Here is a 21,379-nt window from a genome sequence, read left to right on the forward strand (position 1 = left end):
AGGAGGCAGTGCAGCAGGCCTTTCTTTAACCTCAGATTTCAGGTTAGCCTCCCTGATGGCTCCCTGACAGGAAGGGACTCATTCGATGTTTTAATCGAAATCAACTCTGCATAGGACCAGAAGCCAGGGTTGTCCTTTTCTGAGCTGCTCCTAGCAAACTTCCGATGGAAACGTGCAAATGTTAATATCCAACCAATTAAAGTGATTTTCTGATGGCAGGCATGATTTGCCCACCTTGTTTTGCACAGGTTTTATAGGTTATATAGGATGCTCTGAAGACCTTTCTCAGTACCATCGACTGAGGAATAGCTGGTCCAAACTGTGATGAGGGCAAAATCTCATTTGCTGCTTTGGCAATCGGCTTGACAATGTGATACTTTAATGTATAATTGGATAAGCAATTGGGTTTTGTTATAGTACAGTGGTTTGGCATAATTATTTTCCAGGGCTGTGATTTTCTCGTTAATAAATACTTTTGGGGGTTACAAATTCTTAAACATCAACACTATATTCCTTGAAAGTAGGCTGCCATTAATTAATATAAGAGCTTATTTCAGCATTTGGGCCCCACTGGCAGCACTAAAAAAAAACCCCAAAACGCTTGCTTTTACTCAAGCAAGTTAGGCTTAAACCAGAGCTTTGGCAACTCATCAGAGGATGAATGCTCTGTTGATTACCTGAGTTCCTCTCGACAAAGGGCAAAGACCCGGGCTTTGGAGCCTTCACAGTGACCGGAGGGAATTTGATTGCACTTAAAGGTCTCACCATCTAGCAATCAGCCTGGGGTTCCATTTCATAAGATCCCTCACAGAGAGAGTTAGAAGAAAGGCAATTAACATATTTTTGCACAAAGAAATAGTTGAATAACCTCAGGGTTCTAAGGAAGCAAAGTGGCGGCACAATACCTTTTTATTTTTGGTATCAAGTGAGAGCATGAGGTGATTGATTAAGGCCCCAGGAAAGCCCAGTGTGGGTGACTGTCTGCTCAGTAACCGGCAGTTCGAGAAAAAGGGTTTGGTTCTAGGGAGGAAACTTGTGCTCAAAGGATGCTGTGCGTGCGTGCGTGCGTGCGTGAGAGAGAGAGAGACCACCTCCAAAATCATGGCATATTCCTCACCACCAATCTAAATGGTCCAGGAAGGCTACGCGGGGACTTGGGACTGTGAGAAGCACACGAGAGAAGTGAGGCACGTACTTTGCACTAGTTCTGAGCAGCTTTGAGCTGGGGAGCCGGGATCCATGTGCGCTATGCAAAGGGTCATGAAGACAGTGATCAGAGGCAAAGGTCTGTCTGTGGGGAGGGACCGAGCCCCACTCAGGAACTGCTTATGTTGCCGCTGACTCACCACCACACAGATTTATGGGGCAACAGAGCCCCCCTTATCCCTCCTGCCCCATCCTCGCCCCTACCACCCAGCTCCTGTCACTTCTTGTCTGGCTGCCACTGACTCCCTCTAATTCCTTCTCCAGCCAGGCCCACCTTTTAGGAAAACTATTCCAGTCCTTTACTTCCCTGCTTCTACCCTTTAATATCTTCTTCGTACCAAAAATAAAATGCAAATACTTAGCCACCCCCACAGGCTGCAAATACTGTTCCCTCGCTCTTCTCACCAGTTTCTTAACCACCGAGCTCCCTTCTTACTCATTGCTCAACGGATTTCTAATTGATTACCTCTCAGGTTAAAGTCACCCTCAGTGAGGCCTTCCTCCACACCCCACCCCAAGTTCTGCCACCCTCGCAGACCACAATGTTCTGCTTTCTTTAGAGCTCTCACAATATGAAATTATTTTGATGTCCAAGATCTGCCCCCCAAAATTGGAAGCTTCCTACAGGTCAGCCCAGTAGGAACAAGCACACCCACATGTTAGAAGGCCATCGCTTAGCTGCCCTTCCCACCTCTGGAGCCTCCTAAGTTGACTCTCAAAAGCTTTCAAACTAGGTTAGCCCCCTCCCAGCATCTTTCTGTTTAGCAATGCCCATCTCACTCATAATTAACCGTAATTAACCATTTGGTGTTTCCCCTCCCTACCTGGGTGCCCCATGAGGACAGTAAAGGGGTCTGTCTGGCTCAGCGCTTTAGGGTGGGGCCTCCCCTAGCATTGCAGGGACAGAAAAAATATCTGGTGTGTTAATATATTTTCATTAATGCCATGTTTAATGCCAATTTCCCATGTTGTTTTACTTAATGTTTTTTTTAAATCAGCTCTTAATTTTTAACTTAAATTTACTTTACAAGGAAATCTGAGATGCTATCATAAATGGGAGATAACACTAAAAAATAAGAGCTTTCTATCTAGACCAGCCATGGGCAAACTACGGCCCGCAGGCCGGATCCGGCCTGTTCGGCTGTTCTATCCGGCCCGTGGAGCCAAAAGAGCGGAGGGTTCTCTTGCTCTCCCCTCCGCTCCTTTACTTTGAATTTATATTAGTTCTCACAAACACTCCATCCATGCTTTTGTTCCGGCCCTCCAGTCCAGTTTAAGAACCCATTGTGGCCCTAGAGTCAAAAAGTTTGCCCACCCCTGGTCTAGACCATATTTATTGTATTCTAGCTAGAGTCTGAGTGGCTCCACCCCATTAAGGACATGCTAGTAACAACTGAGACTTACTTTTATATATACACTAGATACCTAGTGCATGAAATTCATGCATGGGTAGGGTCCTTAGGCCTGGCCAGCTATTGAGGCCTTCCGGCTGCTGGCCGGGGCCTCCCTTCCCCAGCTTCTGGCTGCTGACCAGGGCCTTCCTTTGTTCCATGCCATCCCCTGATGGTTAGTGCACGTCATAGCGAGCAATCAAACTCCTGGTCTCCCGGTTGAACTCCTGAGGGGACACTTTGCATATTAGCCTTTTATATATATCGATTGATTCAGGGAGGAAGGGAGAGATAAAACCATCAATGATGAAAGAGAATCATTGATTGGCTGCCTCCTGCACACCCCCCACTGGGGATCGAGCCCCCAACCTGGGCATGTGCCCTTGACTAGAATTGAATCCAGGACCCTTCAGTCCACAGGCCAATGCTCTATCCACTTAGCAAAACTGGCAAGGGTGAGACTTTCTTTTTTGATTAATCAGAAGAACTGAAAGATGATGGAAAAGGGAACAACTTTCTCACTAGACTTCAGAGCTATTTGCAGCTTTCATTGTAGACTGGAGGACACCTTTGGGGGCCTGGGGTGTGTGTATCATCTTGAAACACTGGAATGTTAAGATTTCTCAAAATGGCAAAGAAATTTCAGCTCTCTTGATGACTCTTATGGATGATCAGGCGTGGCTGGAACTGCCTGTCAGGATTCATGAGGGAGAGCTGTGCTAGTAGCAGGTGGAGCCTCCATGGGCACAAGTGGCAGGAGGGATGGAACCCACTGGCTATGAGAACCCTTCCCTAAAATCACATTGCAAATCCTGACTTTTTAAAATCAGCTCTGGACCCCGCCCCCAGCGAGAATGACTCTCTGAGATATTCTGAGAACACTATGAAGGAAATTATAGCTTAATACTTACACCAGACCGACTTGTATTAAATTATGTATGTATGACTCTGTTTTCCCTTTTGGGTGGTGAGACCCCAGAAGGCAACAATTTTTGGCTTATTTTTAGAGCTTCCATAGACCTAGACCAGTGCCTGGAATATATCATGTGCTCAGTAAGTGCTTGCAGACCAAACAGAAGGTAAAAACAGAGAATTAGGTTTAAAACTCAAGTTTTTACTTCCCCATTCATTGAAGTTATTTCCCTGGCCATACTTTGTATAAACACCTATATGAAGGGAACCATAGACCCATAAGAAATGGCTTATTTAAGCTCTCTGCTCCTTGTATTGTTTTGAAAAACTAAAAACAAAGATGTAAATATATATTCAGCCACTTGCTTCTTGAAGAAGTGGCTTAAATATTCCCTCCCCATCCCCCTACACACACCTTTGAAGATAATTTGGCATTTTACTACAGATCAGTCCCAAATTCTGAAAAGTATTTAAGTCACCATGAATCATTCCTCGCCTGTAATGACTGAGCTATTACAATGCCAGCAGCCAGGGTACTATGAGCATTACACCCGGGAATCCATTATGACCCACATGCCTCGCAATGATACCTCCATGCACAGAAAGGAACAGTGTCCAAATCAACACACATCAGTACTGCAATCAGAAGTCCCCTTAACACCCCCTCCCTGAAAATCCATTCAGGCAGATAAAGTGGGGTGACTGCAGGTACTTTTAAAAAATCTCTCCTCAAAGCTGTCCAGAAATAGAATTCCCTTTGAGGAGCCATCACAGACTTCATTCATTCTGTTGAAGGTGAATAAAGTCTTTGGTATAAGTTTTTGCAAACTTTGTAAAGTTGGCACGTGAATCGAGTATCTGTGAAAACAGTTTCAGCTGCTGTTGTCGCACAGGGAAAGGAGGGAATCTGGATCACGCTGGCCATGGCGCTGAGCATTTTCACAGTTGAACTGTGTGACGGAATGGCAGGGAGGAGAGACAGGTTCTACAGCGCATTGACTCCCCCTCCCCCCCACCTGGAGGAAGGGTTGCTATTCTACATGCTACTAAGAAAGAAAAACACTGCCAAGTAAATTATGACACACCATCAATTTTAGGACATGCTTTGATTTCAGAGATGTTAAAATGTGAAAAGCAGTACATCTTAGAACCGATAAACTATGGCTTTTAAACAGTGCGGCAGTTTACTCTGAATGTCATGCAGTAATAAGCCCTGGAGTGGACCAAATGGTAGCCTTGAATTTGATCATCAAGACATTTTCCTCTGTCTTTTCTAAGATTCACAGCTGGGCAGGTTTGGGACTAACCCCAATGCTGGATGCTCCTTAAATAACCCCCTCACCCCATCACTCTATTCTAACATGATTTTTATGTGGAACTAAGTTGACTCTCCCCCTCCCAGCCTGTTTCCATTTGGTAATGTCCATCTCACTCATAATTAACCATTTGGTGTCACCCCTCTTTACCTGGGTGCCCCATAAGGACAGTAAAGGGGATCTGTCTGGCTCAGCGCTTAAGGGCAGGGACAGAACAAACATCTGGTGTATTAATCCATGGTCACCGCCTGTCCCTGCAGACAGCTAAAGGTAATCTAGAAGATTCATAGGAGGGAAGCCCGTAATTAAAGCTTGCCTAAGGCACATAGTGCCTTTCCATAAGCCAGCATGTAGGATCATAGGGCGTATCCCAGTGAGCCAGGCAAACAGAACTCGACTCTAAGCCGCAGCATGTTCATTTCCAAGTCACCTGGTGGCTCTTCCAGGACCTTTCCCAGAGTCCCTTTTCCTGCAGAGACTGAAACCCCATTCCAAAGCTTCTGAGCTAGATCAGTGTCCTGGGGCTGCTGGCATGGCCTGTGGCCCAGGCTCTCCTCTAGCAGGGCGCATGTAGGAGAAAAGCAGGCTGCAGCGAGTCTGCAAAGGACAGCCTCAAATCTGTTGGCAGGATCGCCAGCAGTAGGCTGAAGACAAATGCTTCAGTTTTTTATGTGCACGGCTCTCTCTACATAAAGACTTTTTCCCCAAATGTACTGCTTCTCAACAGTTAAATGCATCTTAGCATTGCCTGAGAAATTTGAAAACAATTCCCAAACCCAGGCTGCCCCCAGACAAATTAAATCGGAATCCCTGGAGAGGAGCCCGGCATCAGTGGTTTTTTAAGTTCTTCCCATGAGTCCGGTGAGCAGCCAAGGTTGGGCATGGTGTTCTTTTTTCCTCTTGCTTTGTTGTTAGACACAATGTATAAACACAAAACAGCAGGGGTCCTCTTGGACCTCAAAAAACATCAAGGAAGGAGGAGGTTCCAGAAACTTTTTTAAAATACAAGACAGATTAGTGCCCAGACCAAGGGTGTGGGTGGCAGGCCACAGCCACAGAGTCAGACTAAAGGCTCCTCCCTCTCCTCAGAGCTAGGACAACCCCAAGGAGCCTCTGGGCTTCCCCAGAAAGGCCTCCACCCAGAGGAGGCCACATTCAAAACAGGTTCTTCTCTGCCTTGGAGAATCGTGTGTACCAGGGGCCTTGCTATGAACCTACAGACGACTTCATTTGAAGCCGTTTCGTCAAATGCAAAGTCAAAGCGGAACATCGGGGTCTCCAGACCCTTTGTTAAGTCCACTTCTAACTTGTGCTCATGTACAAAGGGGAGACACTTGCTAGAAACAGAAATCACATCCATGTCTTTCTTGGCCAATCCTTGTTTATTCCACGGGCGTTTCCTAACACAAATGCATATGCTGTGCTCTTCGATAGGATTGGCATAGTAAGTGGATGACTGCCCAAAGCAGCCCGAAAATCTTGAATCATCTGGGCAAAGTCCCTGTTTGGTTGTCAGACTCCTGAGCTGTTGTCATACTCCTGAGCTCGCTTTATTCTCATTTCAGAGTTCTGGGCATTCTTCTCTTCTCACTCGTTCTTTCTTTTCCCCATTGCCTTCACAACACATGAGTTCCTCCGCACTGAGTTCACAGCCTTTGCACCCTGGCTGCCTCGCATGGGCTGCACTTGCTCTCCCACCTCCTCGCTGACCAGCGGAAATGGCATTTCAGCCCCTGCAGGGCAGGAGTTCCTAGGGGGCTGGTAGTTGCTGGTGGGGACTGGCAGGGGCAGCTCCACTTCCATTCATTCTCCTGCGTGGGGATGTGAACCTCTGTGAGAGTGGACACCATGGAGCGGCTTCGGAGACCTTCCTCTGGAGCAGGAACTGTGGAGTTGACTGATCTGTGTGTTTGTTTCTTAACATTCACCTGCAGGGGCGGATTATCCTTTGGTATAAGGGAAGATGCTCTAAGAGTTCTGGGTTTATTGCCACATTATCAAAATCAATCTCTTTGCTCTTTGTGGCACCTCCTTCTGCCCACTCCACTGAGACACAGGCTTTCTCCAAGTCCCAGCCCTTACATTGGCACTGTGACGTAAGCCATGCCTATGTTGGATCTTTTTGTGGAGACCAGGAAACAAGCGGGCCTGAAGTGACAAGTCCATCAGGCCATTGGCAGGTGCGCTGGAAGAACACACCAAACAGCAAGAATCTACAACTCTGCTAACCCTCCAAAGTCCGGAGCGAGGATGATCTAAAGAAAGCCACAGGCTTGCCTCGCGGCATCTAGGAGGGAAACCTCTCAGTTTTAAAAACCACGTACAACAGAGCTTTGCAAATATGACTAGTTTTTGTTTTATTTATTTCCTATTTTCCGTAAACAACTTCTAAGCGTTGGCACAACGTTGCCATCTGTAAGGCATATGTCAATAACAGACGGTCGCCTAATAATTAGAAAGTCATTAACGTTTGCCAGCTCTAAATTATTTGGATTCATCTGGTATGATCTGCACTGATGAGGCCACTTAATGCTTGATTTCTGTGTCTTCTGATGGCAGAGCCAGAAGTGGGAAGACCATATTTTCTGAGCTTTGCATTGTTCTTTGTCATCTGACTGAATTGTTACTAGATGGATTTATAACAGATCTAAAGCTAGTATCAAAATGAAAATTAGTTCTTGAGAAGAAAAATGGCAATGCAGTTTGACTCGCCTGTAGCAATTGTGTCAGATCTGCCTCTGCAAGGGAGGAAATGACTTCTTAATGTGGTTTTCTTCCACGAAGGAGAATTAAATCTATGTGGCAAGATGTAAAACCAGTGTGCTGGCAGCCAGATTCTGAAGGGAAGATCCATGACCCTCATAAACATATCTGTGGCCTGGTTATATGCTAATGAACCTCATTTAGGCGAAGGCTTCCCCGGTGGAAAGATAGCTCAGCTTCAGAGTTGGGCTATTGTCCCCTTACTGTTTCGCCTTCAGTAGCAAAGTTTGCTTTCACATAATGGGGCAATTTCTCCATCTGCTGCCAGCTGCCAGGGTGGGGGTCTCTGGGTCAGATTTAGAGTGATTTGGTCCTGAAACAGCAAATCCCACTATTTTCATTGATAGACTTTTTGCTGAGTCGGCGAGATTTCTTTAGAAGAAGCTGACTTATTGGCAAATGCACCTGGTGGGTGGAGCAGGATGTGTAGAACTGTCCACGTTGGTGGCACTGGAGTTCCTCAAGGGTGGATTAAGAGGCAAAATTAATTGTTGGGAACAACACTGGTGCTTCAACTGCCCCGCTAGGTGATCTGACAGGAAAATGCACTTCTGGGGACCTCAGCTTCTTGCTTGGCAAGATGGAGCTCAATAGTGCCTGCCTTGTGTATGGGTCATTGTCAGGATTCAATGAAATGCACCATGAAATAACACACACCAAAGGAACTGCCCTTTGCATCCTAAATACTAACCATCATCGATGCTGTTAAATCATTTGCCTCTCTCTCTCCTCATATGGCTTGACACAAAATACTACACTGCAGTCTGTGAAGAAGTTATACCTTCAGCATTTTGTGGTGTATAGAGTCTCACACAGGAATAACAAATTTAGTTAATAAAACTGAATTGCAGTAGGAGATTAAGGGAAAAATTGAGCTGTTCAAATGGAGAGTTCTGAGAACATCCCCTCTCTCTGATAGAATGGAAATATTATCCACTCTATATGTAAATCTGAGACATATATACAATATTTTTTAAAGAAATATGGGCATCTGAAGAGGACTTTTAAATGATTCAACTAAGATCTGTTAATATTTTGATGTTTCCTAATTTAACTTTTTACTGTTTACCTGCTTGAAGCCTCTTTTAATAGACATACTCTTATTTCTTACTCTGTACTCATGGCCCTTGTATTATTACGGTAAATGTGCTTTGGCTATTTTGGTTCACTGAACAAAACTGCTCAAAGCTCGTATAAGAGAGGCTAAGCCACAGAAAGTAGTGGGTAAGTCCAGATGAGAGGAATGATAATGGCAGGCAGCAAGCTCAATGCCTAGTAAATGAAATGAATGAAGGATGAGGGCTGAAAAAGAAAATTAGCAACTTGTGGGGATTATAAATGGAAGGATGCCCCCTCAATCTGTGACTCCTACATCCAGCCCAGCAGACAGTTCCAAGCAGGGAACAGGCCATCCTGTGTTAGGCAAAGAGGCAGGGTATGAGAAAACCTCAGCATAATGCTTGCCAATTCCAAAGAAATAACCTGGAGGGCTGGCTATAAAAGACACGGGTGGATTAGGATTTACATGAGCACCGGGGGTGGCCAGCCAGGGAAATTTTCCACAACCAGACTTTTTCAGTCCAAGGTGATATAGAGTACAGAAACAGGGCATGCTGGGGGAGGGGACATGCTTACACATAAGCTGTGTGAGACCGAAATGCTAGATAGCTGTTTCTCTGTCATTTCTTGACTCAGGAGCTGGCCAGGCTCCCAAGGTGTCACAGTCCATTTACTGATGGCCTTCATCATATTCCCACAGCATAAGAGGGGAGTTGGAGCATGGGAAGGGGCCCATGTTCTCACACACCAAATAGTAGCCTAATATGGTTATTTTATTGCAAATGCTAGAAATGTGGTTTTGTACATGAAACCACCCCATATTCAAATTTTGTCAACTAAGGCAATTAAAAGACACACCCCCACCCCTCCCAGCCTATGATTTGCAAATTCTGTTCAACTACCCCACAGTACTTGTTCAAGGAGATCTCAAGGACCCATTAATGAGCTAATTCTGTGTTGTCTTTTTTCTCCAAAGCTCCAGAAACATGACAAAGAGGAGGCAGACTCCCCAGCCCTGTGGAGATCGGAGGAGGAAATGGCAGTAGAAGCCGAGGCACTGCGGGCCTACTTCCAGTGACACAGGTAAAGGCTCCACCTCCTCCCCACTGAGACCTCCAAGGGCCTCAGGAAAGGGGCTCCCTGCCCAGGTTGGGGACTTAGAAAAGCAGCTGCACCAACATTCTAGGCTGGTGGCTGCAAAAGACAGAAAAGCCAGAGTGAGGAAGACCCTGATTCCTGAGGCCTAAGCCATCCTGTGAGTCCCCTCTCCTGTCTCTTCTCTTCCGGTCAGCCCACCCTCACCTCTCTCCTGTTTCTTCCTTTCTGATCCTGCTCTTCTCCAATCCAGTTTTCACAAAGCAGCCCAAGATAGTTTGTAACTCAAACCTGATCGTCTAAGACAGTGATCGGCAAACTCATTAGTCAACAGAGCGGCAAACCGCGCCTCGCAAGCCGCAGTTTGCCGACCACTGGTCTGAGGTCAAAATCCTTTAAGGGAGTCACAGCATCCTTAGGCTCAAGGCCCACAATTCCCTTGTGCGTCTGCCAGGTGCTGTGAACCAGCTGTCTTCAGAACAGGTCAGCCACACCTCTGCTCCGGCTGCTGGTTGGTAAATCACCTTCGTGTTTCCATGTGGCTTTGGCTGTTCGGAAGCTCAGGCCACAGGGAAAGGCCAGGGTGAGAATGATGTTTTGCATTAATGGTGTTTAACTACTAGGAGATCATAGATTTCAGATGCTGGTAGAAATCTATAGTCAACCTCCTTTTAAGAATGAATATCAACACCAAATTTTTATGTAATGTCAAAGGGTTCATGGATCTTCTGAAATTAATGAATAAATAGGGTTGTCATGAAATATTGGGATACATACACGTAGATCAGTGGTCGGCAAACTGCGGCTCGCGAGCTACATGCGGCTCGCGAGCCGTGGTTTGCTGCTCTGTTGACTAACGAGTTTGCCGACCACTGGGATAGGGGCTTAATCACAAGGAACAACAGCCTGTAATTATTGGAATTGAGAATCTAGGTCAGTGGTTGGCAAACTCATTAGTCAACAGAGCCGCAGTTTGCCGACCACTGACCTAGATGAAAAAATAATTTGTTGTTTAATCTGACATTCAAATTTAGCTGAACATCCTGTATTCTACCTGGCACCCCTGTTAATAAAACTCCTTAGGGATTATGGACCCTAAATAAATAGTTTCTTTTCCTTCTTAGATTGTCTTCTTCATCTGGTCTTATGTAAACGTGTTTATATTATAAGCTGTTGAAATACGTCAGGTACTAATTAAAAACAATTAGTGAACAAATACTAGTAGCAACTGAATTATATAAAATGGCACCAACCACTTAGTGATCATGAATTTTGGCTAGAAAACACATTCATTTATTTCCTTTTTATTTTTAAACTAAGCCCTTTTCAGTTAGTTTCAAGTATATGTGCACTTGATAGCTCCCCCCCCACCACCTCCTTTGAAAGTATTCTGATTACTGATGCAGTATTAGCTGCCTCTCCTTCATTATGGCACAGTATGTGTGTGCTCAGGCCCTTGCATTCTGGAAAGCTCATTTCATTCTCTCAGGCCACTGGCTTGTCAGCTGGCATGCCATTGCCTGAAGGGACAGCGTGTGGTGCTAGCAGAAGCTGTCTTTGATATTTCATTTTCACCCGGTTCACCTTCTCATCTCTCTCTTTCTTTTTAGGATTAAGCTAGTTTACCTGAGAACACAGGCCTAGGGGCATGCCTGCCATCCTCCTTCTGTCCTCTTCTGAAAGCGAGTGTGTCATTTTGGAATGTCCCATCTGAACGGGGTAACATTCCTCAGAGGCAGCTTCCTAGGGTGGATTTTCTTCTGTCTGGGTTTCTTGTGTAATGGCAAGAAAGCTCTAGGCTTTCCCCGAGGTGTCCTGCATTGGAGGGCTTTGTCATTCTATGTGCTCCTAGACACTTTAAGAGGTTTTAGACTTCTCACCCAAGTTCCCAGTATGATTTGTCCCTTTTTGCTTCTGTCTTGCCTTGAGGCCTAGCATCTCCTGCCTACCCGGTGAATCTATGTGCCTTAGAAGTCTCGCCAGAAAGGTCGTTACCTTAACTTGTTATACAAGTGATTGCACAGTGTGTATGAGTTTTTAAATTAACCAACATGGACTTCTCTCTTTAAGGGCTTTTGTTTACAGACCAAACAAATCCCCTCCCATTTTCTGGGCAGTCGGATGGGTGATGAGGTTGCCCAATAGACACAACTAGTAAACATCATTTCCTGTTGTATAATGGGACTACATGTCCCTCTCTCTACAGAGGGGAAAGGAACTGTTTTGTTTAGGAAACCTGCTCAGTGAGTTGGACCACCTTGCTCTTTGACACCTACCCCCTCTCTTTTGAAAATGCATCTATACACCCAATGTTTATACAGGGTTAAAGCATTCCTGGAACTTCTGAGTCTGTTAATAAATTGGGCTGTCATGCAAGATTTGGACATAACCATACTTTAAAGACTAACATGACTCCAGCCCCAAGGTCAGTGCTCAGTGCTCCCCATGTCTCTCACCAGGTGCGTGGGGAAGATGAGGCACATGTGGGAAAGCTATAGTCAGCTTCCCTAGGGAGTAGAGGCCCTCCTGTCCCTGGTGGGAGGACACCAGGCAGGAAGGGCTGCACCATGCCCATTGCTTCCCACGGACACATTCAATGTCCTGGCTGATTGGATCTGTTTGCAACCACCCCTTCTCCTGGGAGGCCAGGTGTTTAGGGCTTGACCTTTAACATTCTCTTTGCCATTAGTCTTCCTTAAGAACAAACACATTGGCAAAGAAAAATGTGCAAACCTATACCCAGAGATGCCCTAAGTAGGAAAATGGACCATAATAGGTAAAAAGCTACTCTCTCCTGAATGTTTGGTATGGAAATGCTTAGCAAATCATTCAGTCAGTAGCAACCCTGTTCTATATCTTCTTTTCTCTCAATCTCCTACTTTATTTTTTCTAACTTTAGTTGACACTATTACTGATGTCCCCATTGACCCCCACCCCTTCCCATCACCATACTGTTGTCTGTGGGTTATGCATCTGTGTTCTTTGGCTAATCTCTTCACCTCCTGAATGACAGGACTGCCATAGGACCACAAAGATAAACATTCCAATACTATCAACTGTTTCCTCAGCCTCTTGAAGGCAACTACATTAGGTTAGTTCTGTAGAAGAATTCTCCTGATCCTCCGCTATAACTTGCAGGATATTTTGGGCCTTCTCTGTATCCCTTGTCTAGCAGAAAATTACTTTGAACTGCAGTTTCTTAAACAATAGAGGAAAACAGACCTTGTCTTTGTTATGCAGAGAAAAAGCCAGCTATCTAAGAGTTGCTGAATGAAGCTGCTGCAATTGTCTCACTCTCCACCTGACAGATCCCTGATGAGGTTGGCAATCCCTTGGTTCCAGAAACTCAATATCTACCTTCTGTGTAGGTGAATTTATGCGCTGCCTCCCCACACACTGGGCTGAGTGCGGGAGGAGGGTTCTGCCATTGCTCTTTTAGTCTGGGTTCTAAACCACATTAGATGACAGTGAGTCTGCATTCTTTACCTAATCTTGTGCCCTTCCTGGAACATAATCATTCTTTATTTAGGTACTTAATACTAGGTTTTGCTGCCCCTAAACACCCATGTTACATTTTCTACTGAATTTTAAAGCAATGAGGTGTGTACTAGTGAGGGAAGATTTTGTCATTTCCCTATCCCCATTTCCACCCCATGTTGTAAGTGAGTGGGGTATGTTGGTTGTAAAATATGCAAGCGTTGCCCCTAGCTCTGAAAGAAAGTCAGAGAAGGGCAGGTTCCCATATTCTGTTGTGTCAGCAGAGTTCATTTGTAATTCATCAAACTCTCCTCTGTGTGAGGCATTATTTTATAGATAATTGGTTGCCTCTCATTTACTCATAACAGAGCCTTGCAATTTCAAAGCAACTGAGTCAGCCCAAAAAAGCATTATTAGTAGTTACAGATATACTGTCAAGGCAAAATGTTGACACTGGCATTTTTGAAAAATCACCATGATTTCAGCCGCTGGACCACACACATCATAATCATGGACAGTTGAGGTAGACAAGGAAGAACAGGTTTGCTTAGTGAGTATGTGTCTGGTCACTGAATTATACCTTTTAAAATCTATCCTACCACCTGGAAAAATCCTCAGCCTTCCCAAAGAAGGTCTACTGTGAGCATGGCAGCCTGTAGTGAGAAATGCCTAGGGATCATAACTCCCACTGTTCTATGGGGAGGCAAAGGAATACCTTTAGTTCCTTGACCAGTTCAATCCTAAACTGACTAGGTAACCCCCAAGTGGGGGTGTCATCAATTCCAATGAAAGTGTTTGCCAATACTCTTTGAGCCACCCCCACATTGATAGGATAAAAGGGTTTCTTGCTCTGGCTGGATGGCTCTGTTGGTTGGAGTGTCATCCTATACATCGAAAGGTTATGGGTTCAATTCCCCATCAGGGTGCATACCTAGGTTCTATCCCAGTTGGGGCCCATGCAAAAGAAACATCCATGTTTCTCTCACACCTCAATATTTCTCTCTGCTTCTGTCTTTCACCCTAACTCTTACCCTTCCCCTCTCTCTCTAAAAATCAATGGGCATATCCTTGGGTAATGATATTTTTAAAAAATCATTTTCTTTAGCATGCAATATAAGAGAAGACTCCTTGTTTAAGGCCAATGATACTTTACTATCTTCAAAAGCTCTTTAGAAAAAAAGGAGCCATCATCTTAAATACAATAAGAAAAGAGATTTTGGGTTGCTTTTTCCTTCCTCTCCTGTTCATGTCTCTGTAGGATTGTGCTGTCTCTCCTCTTACTGTGTAGACTATGTTTATAGAACCAAATTTCAGTAGCAAGGAATTACAGACTCAATTATTTGGATTAGATAAATCAAGTCCCTATGGCCTAAATTGGGAATCATAGGGACTTTAGAATAATAAAATCTAAATGAGTTATTTCATGATAGCCCAAAAGAATAGCCATCTAGTTATATGTTAAAAAATTGCCTTTAATAAAAAATCTATGGGTAGTTCCAAAATGAATTTGTTTAGTTTGGTTCTTTTAAATATATTTTCCAGAGATCCAGTTTTCTCTAACATGTACCCAATAGTTCAGGCAAAAGTTAACCACAGACTGCCATGACTGGTCTGCCTCAATGGTTAGAGTGTCGGCCCTCTAACCAAAGGGTCATGGATTTGATTCTAGGTCAAGGGCACATACCTGGGTTGCCAGTCCATTCCCCAACTCTGTCAGGGACGCATGCATGAGGCAACCAATCAATGTGTCTCTCTCACATTGATATTTTTTTTTCTCTTTCCCTCCCACCCTTCCACTTTATCTAAAAACAATGGAAAAATGTCCCTGGGTGAGGAGTAACAACAATAAAAGATTACCAGAGGCCACTGATAGCTAAAGAATATATAGAACTGTTCTGTTCAGATGATCTAGTTAAACTCCTGGTAGAAATGACCAGTTTCCCATGGTTACTTTTAACCCTTTATGGATCTTGGAACTCCATGATCCATCAGCACAGAATCCTTTTCTGACAAGTGCAACCCAAGTGCCAAAAATGATTTTTAAGAGTTTCAAGCTCTACTGGCATTGTGCAAAATGATAATGAAATAAAGCCTGTCATCACCATCATCACCTTCTTCTTCACTCTCATCTCATCTCCAGAAATGGAGACTTTATCACACATCAGTCTGCATACTTTCATATGATAAAACCCTTCTAAAAATATCTACCCACTCCCAACACTCTTTTTTTTTCTTTTTCTACTTGTTTCTCTCCACTCCGGGTTGTCCTTCCCTATTATTTTTCTCTTTTTGTCTTTGTCTCTGCCAGAAAGGAGGGTGGTGGAAAAAAGTCCTCCTGAGAGGTCATAGGAAGTTAATATGAAGAAAGGCTATGAAAATTCACCTTAATAATCTGTATCCTGCCCTTTAATAATAGCGAGTATTTATGTAATTCATTCGGGAAGTTAATATGAAGAAAGGCTATGAAAATTCACCTTAATAATCTGTAACTTGCCCTTTAATAATAGCTAGTATTTATGCAATTCATTCCATCCTGTTTCTAAAATGTCCTTCAGCCACCTCTTATATAAGTGCTGCATTGTTTTGACATTCCAGGGGCCTCAAGTGAGTTATCATGTAGGCACTTGGTCAATCAGTTTGGGACACATTAGCAAAAGCAGCTCTAAACTGTGTTCCTTCAGGTTTTAATACTTCTCTGATGATTTAAAAGACACGGCAGTGTGTTCTTTAATTTATCCTGAATGGTGAGCAGTAAAGACAGTGAGTGTCTTATTTTTCAAACTAAAGTCCAAAAACTGGAGCAGGTAGACACTAAGGAGAGACTATTTAGAGAACTAAAATATCCTATTGGAACTACTTGTCCCAATGGTGTTCGCAAAAAAGCCAGTCCAATTCCATGTAATGTGCCCTTTCTTCTTCCTCTTTCCTTTCTTTTCTCCTTCATGGGTAAGACAGGAGCTATACAGAGTTAGGGAGAGGGCTAGGGAAGCCATTGTGAGGGCTTCCTTTTTTGTACCCAACTGCTTTGGGGATGAGTGCCTGCCACCCTCTCTGTGCCCTCCCTAGACCCCAAACAACAGACCCATTTTTGTTCACTATCACCACTTTGAAATACTATTACAAGGCAAACCTTGGTTCCCCCACTATAGCCAGCCTCATTCAATAATCTGAAATCAAGAGAAGTCAAGTGGTGGGTAATGCCCCCTCTAAAGCAAATGACTATGTTGAACTTTATCAGAACTCTCTAGAATGTGCTTATAAAAGAAAAGACTGGTCAGGTGAACATTACAGTTTTATACAAATTAAGTCCTCTCTCAAAAAAGACATGTGTTTCCAATTACTTGTTCTAAGCACCAGGCATATCCCCTACCAAATTAAAGTATAAAAAGGCATTCTGGAATCATCTAATAACTATATCTGGATTCTCTGTTATTTTGTTTTTTACAATCAGTGGAAATGTTTTTAAATAATTCAAGGTGGTGCCTCATCAACATTGCCACTAAACTTACTCTTTGAACACATCACTCTTTTGTACCTCACTTTCCCTATGTCTAAATTACTACAATGAAAAGCATTTTAATCATATCCCAGGATTATCATCAGGATAGCACAAAACTGGATAGGAAATGCACTAGCATGCACTAGCAAAAGCAGCTCTGAATTCTTCTTTTGGATTGGCTACTTCTCTGAGGATCCAAAAGACATTCCAGTATATTCTACTGCTTCCAATGTATCGTGAATGGTGATAAGTGGAGACTGTGACTATTCATTAGCTATACCAAGATGTAGATTTATTATTTTCTCTATAATTTATATTGTATTTTAAAGATGATAAATTGTGTAAATGTTCAGGTTTCAAGAAATTAGTTTAAACAGTAATTAAAGAATAAATCCTATAGGGCAGGAAGTTTCCAGACCACCAAAAAAGAAAAGAAGGACTTCTGCTTCTATTATTAACAGACCACAGACCAAATACTTTGACTCTATTCAACTAGAATAACTGTACAGAATAGAAGAAAATATCTGTTAAAGGTAACAAAAGAATGCAGAGTCAAGATGGAAAAGAGGACAGAATCCCACAGAGAAAGGAGGCCAACATGTGGGATTGCTTTTTCCCTGAGGTAATTTGTGAGTCTAGTAGAGGCAGAGAGAACAAAAGCAATAAAAGCTGGGTTGCCCAAATCAACAAACGACAAGTGTTGGCGAGGATGCGGAGAAAAAGGAACCCTCGTGCACTGCTGGTGGGAATGCAGACTGGTGCAGCCACTGTGGAGAACAGTATGGAGTTTCCTCAAAAAACTGAAAATGGAACTCCCATTTGACCCAGTATCCCACTCCTAGGAATATATCCTAAGAAACCAGAAACACCAATCAGAAAGGATATATGCACCCCTATGTTCATAGCAGCACAATTTACAATAGCTAAGATTTGGAAACAGCCTAGGTGCCCGTCAGCAGATGACTGGATCAGAAAACTATGGTACATCTACACAATGGAATACTATGCTGCCATAAAAAAGAAGGAATTACTACCATTTGTAGGCACCTGGATGGAATTAGAGAACATTATGCTAAGTGAAATAAGCCAGTCAATGAAAGAAAAATACCACATGATCTCACTCATTTGGGGATAATGAAAAACATTATAAACTGATGAAACAAAAGATAGTTACAGAGGCAGTAAAGCATCAAACAGACTGTCTAATTACAGTGGTAAGGTTAGGGAGAGGTGGGGGAAATAAGAGATCAACTGAAGGACTTGTATGCATGCATATAAGAGTAACTAACGGATGCAAAACATTGGGGGGTGAGGGCATGTGTTGGGGGGGGCAATGGTAAGATATGTACACATATAACACCTTAATAAAAATTTGAAAAAAAAAAAAAAAGCTGGGTTGCCAGTGGTCATTCATGGGTGGGAATACAAAGGGCTGAAGAAGTGGTGACACCCTTGGGAGAAGAATGAGCCAGATCTAAACCAGCCCTAGTACCAACTGCAGTCCAATGACAAATCATCTGAGCAATTGAGAAAGTCTTAATCCCTGGAACTGAATTACAGTGACCCCAAATTACTTGTCCCATTAAATTTCTGGCAGAAGCAAAGAAAAAAAATCATCATCTTTGGAAGAAAATACATGATCTTAAATTATTTCCACAATTTTTTAAATAGAATGCTGATACAGGAATGTGTATATGCACGTACATCACAGCATATGAGGAGACAGATAATACAAATAAAAGTAGAATCACAGGGTACCTAACATTGAAATTATAAGATATAGCCATTATAACAACTATGTTTATTTTGTTTCTGGATAGAAAAGACAAGATTTTAAAAATTTCAGCAGAGAGCTGGAATCTATAAAAAATACAGAAATGATATAAAAAAATATAAATAGAAATTCTAGAACTGAAAAATGTAATAACCCAATGAATGAGTTTAGCAGCACACTTTTTAGAGCAAAAAAAAAAAATTAGTGAACTTAAAGATGAGCCATGAAGAAATGAAAGTGGAAAAATGTGTAAGAGAGATCCATTTAAACAGAAAGTGTAATAGATATTTATTTAAATTTTCAAAACTGAGTTCTTACGGAAGCTATATTTTAAAAGACAACCTGAGAATTTTTCAAAACTGGCAATAGCACGAATCCAAAAATTTAAGAACACACAAAACCCAGAGCAGGGGTTGTAGAATCTAGAACTAAGCACATAATAGAACTGCAGAAAATAAAAGGCAAAAAATAAGTTCTTAGATATAATGGTGGAGAAAAAAGCAAAAACACTTTTTTCAAAGGAGTAATATTTAGACCAAAAGCAACAACAACAAAAAAATCAGAAGACCATGAAATGGCATCTTTAAAGAACTGAAAGAACATAACTGCCAATCTAGTTTTCCATACCCAGTTAACATCTTCTTAGAGAAAAAAGGTGAAATAAACATATATTCTGACAAAATCTGAGCGAATTCATTACCATCAGACTCAACCAAAAGAAATTAGAAACAATTTTGAACTGATTGAAGATAAATAAAACTTGAGGATGCAACTAAAGGTGTGATTAGAGAATAATTTACTTTAAGTTATGACATATGCATTTATTGGAAGAAAATAAAAGCTAAAAGTTAATGTGCTAAATATCTTTCTTGATATTGTAGTCATTAAAAAGAGCATGTAATGAATAATTTTAGACCAATAAATTTGAAAATTGGCATTAAAGTGATGTTTCTATAAAATATAGTTCTACCCAAACTGACACAAAATAGAAAATATAATTTGATACCTATTAAAGAAATCAAATCTGAATTAACACTCTTCCCACAAAGATCTAGATAGCTTTACAAAGAATTCTACCACACAATTAAGAAGGAAATAAGAATCTTACTAAGAATAAGAATAAGATTCTTGGTGAGAATCTTATGACTTATGGAACAAATTCTGCCAGAGAAGAGGAAAACAAAAACAAAACCTCTTCCACTTCTCATTTGGTATATAAATTGCTCTGCAATGAACAGAACATGGGAACATAGATGCCACAATCTTAAAATATATCACATAGTAGATGGATAGATAAATAGGTAGATTATATATACTGTGCATGTACAATTCATGAAAGCGATAATACATTATGACCAATGCAATTGATTTCATATTACTCTCAAGTAATGTATTTGACCAGACTACTAGAGGGGGAAATAATAGAATCATCTAAGTAGATGCAGAAAAAAAATATTGATCGAGTTCAATATCCAACTTAATAAATATAACAGTTCTAGGAAAACTAGAACTAGAAGGGAATTTATACTTAAAGGTGAAATGTTGAAAAATATTTATCTGAGATTATAAATGAAATAATATTCACTTTCAGCATTTCTATATCACAATATACTGAAGGCCTTAGCTAGTACAGCAAGTCAAGGACATTAAATAAGTATTTAAAATGAAAGAATAAAAAATAAGAGTATTTAAAATGAAAGAATAAAATGGTCATAATTTGTAAATAATATGATGCCTGTGGAGAACTCAATAGAATCTACTGAGAACCAATTGGAGTTAATCAGTAAACTTAGCAAGGCCTCTTGCTAAGAATAGAATAAGATCAGCACATGCAAGTTTTTAATTTCTCCAAATCAGCCACTGTCTTAGTCAGCTCAGACTTCCAACAAAATACTGTAGACTGTGGGGCTTAAACAACATATATGTTTTTCTCCAGTTCTGGAGGCTGGAAGTTCAAGATCAGATTGCCAGCATGGTCTGATTCTCATGATCCCTCTTCCTGGCTTGTAGATAGTCACCTTCTCACTGAATCCTCCTCTCACTCTTTTTGTAAGGACAATAAGACCATCAGGGGGGCTCTACCCTCATGACCTCATCCAAATCTATTTCCCACCTGAAGACCTCATATTACTATCACATTGGGGCTTCAACACATGAACTTTGGAGGGATACAAAGATTCAGTCCATAACTGGCTAACAGTTAGAAAATGAAAAAAAATTAAAGTTATCTAATATTAACATCAGAAATCAAATACCAAAAAATAAAGAAATATAAGCTTCTAGGCAAGAAAACTATAAAATGTTATTAAAAGGCATTAGAGAACAATTACATAAATGGAGAGATGAATGACTCTATTTTATAAAGGCTAAATTCTTTTCAAATTGACTTATAAATTCAATGCAATTCAAATAAAAATCCCCATAGGTTTTTTTAAATGTTCTATTTTTTGGTGAAAATTGACAAGTTGATTTTAAAGTGCTTATGGAAATGTAGCCAGAGACTATTAAAATAACAATATAGAAGCATAGGATGGCTTACTGTACAGCATACTGACTTATTACAAGGCTACAAAAGTTAAGAAGGCATGGTATTGGTACAAGCATAAATAGACAGATAGGATTAAATAGAAAGTCTAGAAACAGATCCAGGCATACTGGAACACTTAATTTTTGCTAAAATATTTAACATCATGGAGTTCATGGAAAGGAAAATATTTTCAATAAATGGTTCTGGGAAAATAGGATATCCATGTAGAAACCTAATGAAACTATTCCACTACTTCATATCACATGCAAAAGTTAATCCAGGTGGACTATGATTCAAAATGTAAAGTGTAAAACAATAAAACTTTTAGAAGATAATATAGGAGAATATCTTTATGATATG

The 21,379-nt window shown here is 41.7% G+C and overlaps 1 protein-coding gene across 9 annotated transcripts in view; it reads left to right on the top strand.

Moving 5' to 3' along the window:
- Window positions 1–21,379, top strand: part of FHIT (fragile histidine triad diadenosine triphosphatase) — a 1,390,165-nt gene that overhangs the window by 1,357,414 nt on the left and 11,372 nt on the right. For all 9 annotated transcript variants that reach the window (XM_080674359.1, XM_080674366.1, XM_080674363.1 and 6 more), the window contains one exon: window positions 9,624–9,730. In XM_080674359.1, coding sequence (XP_080530485.1) covers window positions 9,624–9,725 — 102 coding nt within the window. In that variant the 3' untranslated portion in view covers window positions 9,726–9,730. The remainder of the gene's footprint in view (window positions 1–9,623; window positions 9,731–21,379) is intronic.

This window comes from Plecotus auritus (genome assembly GCF_963455305.1).
Source record: "Plecotus auritus genome assembly, chromosome: 6".
NCBI classification, from domain to species: Eukaryota; Metazoa; Chordata; class Mammalia; order Chiroptera; family Vespertilionidae; genus Plecotus; species Plecotus auritus.